General features: G+C 34.6%; 1 protein-coding gene across 1 annotated transcript in view; it reads right to left on the bottom strand.

The window, feature by feature from the left end:
* LOC108378856 (uncharacterized) overlaps positions 1 to 6786 on the bottom strand; it is a gene marked incomplete at its 3' end in the record, with an annotated part of 10385 nt that extends 3599 nt beyond the window's left edge. The window contains exons 1-3 of the mRNA XM_017635166.1: positions 6772 to 6786; positions 3709 to 3712; positions 351 to 404 (exon numbers count right to left, since the gene is read on the bottom strand). Of these exons, the coding sequence (XP_017490655.1) occupies positions 351 to 374 (24 nt within the window). The remainder of the gene's footprint in view (positions 1 to 350; positions 405 to 3708; positions 3713 to 6771) is intronic.
* Positions 6787 to 7307: the final 521 nt, after the last annotated feature.

Raw genomic sequence — 7307 nt, 5'->3', positions numbered from 1 at the left:
CGACAGGTTTGGAATTTTATCTTTGAAACGCCACACTTTTCTTTGAAATCGCTTTATTAGTTCTCGTGCAATAAGCGTTTTTGTGAAGCTCTAAAAATTACAACTACAACATTTGAACATAGCCCCCATACCTTAAGGTAAGACGTATTCTACGTCAAAATCTTTTTGTCGGCCTTTTTTGCGTAATTAATGGTAATTTATCCCTTTCAAATGTTATGATTTTTTCGTTAAACTCTTAAGAGTTTCTGAATATACAGCATGCTTTCCAAATTTTTATTAACTCAAGAACATTTTTGAACATTCTAACTAATAGATGGAAATATATTATAAAATTAAAAGAAGAAACTTACCAATGCAACTAGCAGGGACTGCATGATGATTTATTTATTTTAAAAGCGTCTAAGCTAAAATAAACCAAAAAACATAAATGTAAATAATATGAATACATATCACTTTAAATATAGTGTCATAATTAATAGGTAAACCATGATTATTATAAGTATATTAAATAGCATCTATTAAAATGGCATGCACTTTTTTTCATTGATTTCTGCTATCGAATTTGGCTTCCTTGCTTTTGATTATAAAAATAAATAAATGGTTACGCTTATCGCGATCAAGTGATCCTATCACTTCAATACTGAAACACGACCAGCAATAAAAAAAAAATCGTTGCAGGTAATAAAGTGAAGACCAGAAGTCGTTGTGAAGCCGGTACTATAATTATTACTCAATTTGCTGGAAGGACGCCAGGTTTGTTAAAATGCATATGTGCAAGAATTATAGTCTGTTGTTGGTTGTTTATAAGATAATTGCTGTAGTTGAGTAAATAGCTGGTAATGAGTAGTACTTATCACCAATCTTTATCTACTGGATCGAATTGCCCTCTAGCTCGATCGACTTAACGATGGCAATGACTGAAGGTAAAAGTGGAGGTGGAGTGTGAACATCCCATAAAATATTGAATTTCATGGATTTCAGGATTTTACAAGCCGAAGTGGACTTTGCTTTGTAGTTAAGCAATCATGAATTGGAAACTGTTTTTTATTTTTATTTATTTAAGAGGTTAATAACTTCTAAAGAGGAGCGCTGCTTGTAGTTTATCACTAAGGGCCAAATTCACAGTGCGTAGTTAACTCAAAATCGTCAGCTAACTACAAATTTTCAGTACAAATTTAGCCTAAAATGAAATGCGGTCGAAATATATACATTAGGGCGAATCAATTTGTATAGGAGATTTTTTCGAATATGAGCGTATGGCACAGAAGGACTCTACGTGTAATTCTAAGAAAATTGTCTAAAATCAATTCGGAGTTTGCCAAATTGCAAAAATTTGTTTCTTAGCATTTTGCTGTAGTGTCCTAAAGAAGTGCTTAAATTTTGTATTAAAATATGCTTCAAGGGGTTTTTTGGTATAAGGAATCTTTTCTGCACTTATCTTTTTCTTAAAACTTCCACCAGAGGGGCGACAGTGAAAACTTTCATATTTTCTTCGAAAACTATTCTCGAAATTCGGCAAACTCCAAATTGATTTTAGATCCATGGTTTCTGCGGCAAATTTGCTTAGGGTCACACGTAGAATCCTCCTAACCTATACGCGCATATTTAGTCAAAAAAATCGACCCGGCCTAATTTCGGTAGGTTGTGGGAAATCGCGATTGAAATTTGGATTACAATTTCTCAAAAACGCGAAGATAGATTTTCTCCAAAGTCTCTGAAAATGTTACTAGTTCACAAAAATCTTAAATTATTTTTATTATTAGTTTTGAGTTTATGAAGGATTTTCTTTAGTAAAATTTTGTCGTAAGCGTCATTTGTTCACAATTTGGCAGCCACTTTGTATGAAATACGACAAAATTTGATCAAAATTTCTACTAAATTAACGGCACTTTTTACTCAATATCTCGGAAACTAAAGGAGATATCTAAAAAGAGATAACACCAATCGAAAGACCTTATTTCAAGATATATAACTGCATCTGGAACTAAAAATCGTCAAAATAGCGCTTACGACAATCGTTTATCCAGGCGACGATATGTATATTTACATACATATTTATTACTTTGAGATTATTAGTTATTGCTTAATCCAGAAATAATAAATAATTGCATATCGTCGCCCCGATGAAAGACTGTCGTATATTACTTTCGGCAGGATTTGGGAAATCGTGATTGAAGTTTGGAATGTAATTTACGAAAAACGCACCGATAGATTTTCTCCAAAGTCTCGAAGAATGTAACTACTTCACGAAATTCTTAAATTATTTTATTTTTATTGTTCATTCTTAATTATTTTTCATGTAGATACAAATGACTTTATATTGTACCTGCATATGTATGTAGGCAAAACACAAACACAATGTAACTGTTTGCAAAATTGTTGTTAAACGCAGCCTGCCACGATTTTATTTTTTTCCAAACTAAAAATTGAAAAAGCGCAATAAACACTTATATTACTTAAGAAAAATTTAAATACTACTTGACGTCACTAAAAACTATAAAAATCCCATCATCAAACGAATACCGATATTAGAAATTTTCGGACAAATATATGGTCTACTCTTTATGACATATAAAATTTGTGTCTTAAAATATTTCCATTTGCAATAAATTACTAACTATTTAATAACTAACTATATATATATATATGATTACTTATCAGACATAGGCGAGCAAATTTTTTTTTTTATGAAACTTTTATTAGACACATTATATGTACATACCTATTTCATTATTATATATTTTGTATTCATATTTACATATGCATACTACGTATTTGCTAATAAATGGGTTGAATAGAAATTATTCACTTCATTGACATTCACTTACTTCTACACATAGATAATTAATTTATGCGGCTGAGGTTCAACGGACTACGAACGTAAATATTTTTAATAAAAGTAGAATGTATTACTTATAAACCGTCATTTAAGCAAAACAAGATGCTTTTAAATATTTGTTGTTGCTATAACTATGTTGTTTCATTTTTTGTCGCTATAAACCAGTATATGCCATAAACATAGTAAGAAAGTCGTTTAGATTTTAGTCATCCAGTTTTTTCTGCCTATACACTTTTTGGTGTAAAAATACAAAAGGCTATGTGTGATACCTGCAACATATCGTCGCTCCCATGTCAAACTATCGAATGTGCAAAATGCTTTTTCACATTTTCGATACCTTGCGATATGACCAAGATGTATTTAATGAAAAACAAAAAAAAAAGCATTTGCAGTTTTCCCAGCTTATTTTTCGGCATACCCTCCTATAAATCGCGATTTATAACTGGTTAAAATTGTTAATAAAAAAATGTATCTGCTAGTTTATAAGTATTAGTTTGGAAAAACTGCACACCAGCTAAATATCTATCTATTTAAAATTTTCTGTTTTACGAATATACTGGAAAAGTCCGCACATTTCTCTGTCTCATTTTCCTCAAACGAAAAGAGACCAGCCAGCAGCCCAATAAGAGCATAATTGTTAGATATCTGTATACCCTGGAATTCGGAGTATATGAAGCTCAAACAAAATAATTTTACCGAAATTTGCAATCAGCGTGACCAGGTTGGTTTTTGAGGCTAGGTTTAGTACTCACATTTTTGTTTTAGCACCGGAATTTTAGGACCAGGTCCAAGGTCCACGAACTATGTATAAGTAATTTTCATATTTTTAGTACTGAGAAAGGTATAAAAATTTGCGGTGAACTTTCCACTTATCTTTATTGTTCTTATTCTGAATTTTTGACTAATGAGACGAACCTTTGAAAATTCGAGCAACTAAGATGAAACATTATTTGAATTGTTACGGAAAATTCTTACAGCGACTATGTTACTTCTGTCATAAAACCAGTCGGCAAAAGCTCTTATAATCAACGCTTTTAGGCAGTGCTTTTTAAGTAAGACCTTACCTTTGGAAGTTGTATTAGAAGACATTCCAACAGTTCTGCTATTCGGAGGTAAACGAGAATATTCTTTTTTTTTAAAGAAGCGGATCTCAAATAAAGGAAAAATTGAAGCTTGCGTGTCGCCGTGAGTATGGAGAAAAGTTAAATTTGTACTGCATCGAGCACGGAAGGTCAATCGCTTTAAGAAATCGAAAAAAAGGCCTCGTAAAGCCGACTGGGAAGCAATTTAAAAATTAATTTAATGAGTAGTGTTCACTTGCATTTGAAGATGTGTTATTAAACATTTTGGCATACAACTTTTCTAACCTTTTTTTAAGTAAATTTAGCTTAGTTTTTTGTGATCATCTGGTTATACTGTTCGCAATACAATGCCAAAGGTAAAGGTAAGGGTAAGAGTGAGGATAAGGGTAAAGGAACCAAACCTAGGTCCTATCGGGTAATTAAAATTCAGACACTGCGACGTATAGGCAACTCCTTTTAGTGCTGTCAAATAGATCCTTTGTCGATCCTTTTATCGGGGGTCTTTTCCAAGATTTAGCGTATTGTGAATACCTGGTCTAAAGCCACACTCAAAAATACCTTGAAAACCTATGCTTAGACGGCTGATGTCGCGGTAGTTGGCGCGAATGGCGGGGTAGCCTTTCATGGTGATTGGACAGAGCACACGCTTCCATTCCGCAACGCCTGGGTCCAAGCTCTGGTCAAAGCAACATGGCAAAAAATATAGAAAAAGGTTTTTTCTTAACAGCGGTCGTCCCTCGGTAGGCAATGGCAAACCTCCGAGTGTATTTCTGCCATGAAAAAACAGCTTCTCATAAAAATCGTCTAACTCTCTGCTAAAAGGGTGGTTTTCTTGTCCACCAGCATTTCAAGCTCTTCGTAATCACGTATTTCTACCTCTTTTTATTGCGGAAAATACGTCCCTCTTCAGTTCCCTATAGCGGTCCCACTTAGCGCGCGTTGCGCCCGATCGCAGCGTGGCGCTGTAGGCGACATCTTTTTTCTCTGCAGCCTCCTGACAGTCCTCATCTTACCAGTTGTTTTTTCGGGCTCGCTGAAATCCAACTACTTCTTCGGCGGCGGTACGTAATCCTCTGCTACTGACGTGACCAAAATTTCCCTATTTTACTGACGTGTAGTCTCTCAGACACCGATTTTCCAGATCAAAATATATATGTTAGATAAATATTAAAAAACGTTTTTTTTTTAGATTTATACTGGAAATTGCATCAATATTTTAGGTACTCATTAATGAAATAGTCATATAAATAAACTAAATGTCGAAAAATAGGCGGTTTTGGTAATCAATATTATTGAAGATCGGGAAAAATGTCGAACTTTCGGTGTCTGTCAGACTGCCACGTCAGTCAGCAGAGGGTTAATTAAGCTTACCTTGCATTTTGCATATCTTGGCTGCAACTAGAGAGTGGTCCGAGTCAACGTTTGGGCCTCCGAGTGTACGTACGTCAGCGGGATGTTGCTTTGATGTGGGTTGTGGGGAAGCGATCGTCCATCGGGGTGAATGACAGTACTCGGTGACGGATTCTCTCTACCACCACAAGTTCAACACTGAATTCGTGCGCCTCCCATGGCGATAGACGTCTCGAGGCCCTAGGAATTTCTTTCCTTGCCTCGTTCAACGCATTTCTAGGATGGAGGTGATGTCAGCTTTTGTCCTTACGTGGATATTAACCAGCCGGGCAGAGCCACCTTCCCTATTAAGGATCCGGACATTCCAAATGCGTGACCTCAAATCGAAGTCCTTTAAACGTTTGCCGTGGAAGTCATCGAAGAGGGGGGGGNGGAGGTTCTCATCCGAGGCTTTATTGTTCTTCTTCACTGGAAAGAGTTTTTACGTGGCGTGTCACAAACCCAGCGCACAAACAAGTGCTGGGATTTTTAGATATGAAAAGATAATCTCAAAAGAATCTCTACATGCCTAAACTCACATACATATAAGAAAAGTAAATAATCATAGAAATGTTCATTCAATTATGTCCAGTCACACTGACATGATTCTTAATGCTATGTACTTCTCTTTTGGACTGAAAGTTTGCAATATATATCTACATACAACAATTACTCATTGAATCATTGAAATTCTTAAGGGATACCATACATTAACACAATGAGCTACTTGAATGTTATCGCTTAAAAATACGTTTGCGGTTTTTATTGTCTTCTTTGTATTGCGAATTTCTCTGCAAGCATAATGAAATAGCAAATAAAACTTGGATAACCGCAATAAGACTGTCACAGACGAAGGAGAATGACAAGCGGAAATACCGGAGATATGCCACAAAGTGATATGCTATGTGCAATTGTTCCTTATGTAATTCAAACCCGTTGTTGGGTAATAAATATTTGGAAATAGTAAAAAACACAAATCATTCTTAAGGTTCAACTAACTGTAATCCGGTGAAACAATTATGATGTCAAACGGATTATAATCCTAAGCAAATACAAGTATTTAAAAAATTTGCAGACTAGACAAATTCTCTTATATGGCAGAGATATTGATTATAGTAAATATGTATGCATGACACTTGTGAACCAATTACTTTTGTCAAGCAGTCGCATGTATGTACCTATGTGAGTACATTCGCGATTTTGAAATGTTACAAATAAAATTTGCTAATGGACTTTATGACACCGCAACAACATAAATAACTCTTATGCACACATTGATCTGTGGTGGTCCGCCTTCATTTGTTTTTAGGAACAAGCCACCCTTCAGAAGCACGTGCCATCAGTAATAGTCTTTTTTTTTTTTTGGAATCAATGATAATGAGGCCTCTGCTGTTTTCAATGAAAATCATGACTTGAATATGTTTCTTGGAAGCATAACAGTACATAATCATGCATACACACATATGTACATATGTACATAAGTATGTACACTAGGGTGTCCATCGAAAATGTTTTTTTTTTTGGAAATTTCAAGACCCTACCCCCTAATTCGACCAAAGTTGGTCGAAATCGGACAAGTAGTTTTTGAGATACGAATATATCATGTAAGTTGGCGCTTCCACCCCTATTTTCCTAAAATTTCTTAAAAAATCCTTTTGTTTACTAAAGAGCGATTGTGTATATAAATTTTGAGTAAATATTGATGAACTCCTTGGCCACACTGCTCAAAAAATCTGAAATTCCGATACATACACACATATAAATTCGGGGCCGTATTTAAGAAAAGTCGCCTAACTTCAACAATTTATTCTACCATTTATTTGAAAACAGATTTAATTTTAGATAGTGCTCCATATTTTGTAATTGTAGAAATTATCGATGGTCAAATTTAAAAAACAAATTAAGAGAAATATGGGTATTTTTTTAATTTAACCCGATAAAAAATCCCAACAAGCCTAGCCCGACCATAGATTGTTGTATACCATTTTAAAGGCCTA

Source organism: Rhagoletis zephyria, unplaced genomic scaffold, assembly GCF_001687245.7.
Source record: "Rhagoletis zephyria isolate East Lansing unplaced genomic scaffold, Rhagoletis_zephyria_1.1 Rzeph_scaffold_15124, whole genome shotgun sequence".
NCBI classification, from domain to species: domain Eukaryota; kingdom Metazoa; phylum Arthropoda; class Insecta; order Diptera; family Tephritidae; genus Rhagoletis; species Rhagoletis zephyria.
Note: the sequence above shows the minus strand (reverse complement) of the source record. Positions and strands in the feature narration are given on the sequence as shown.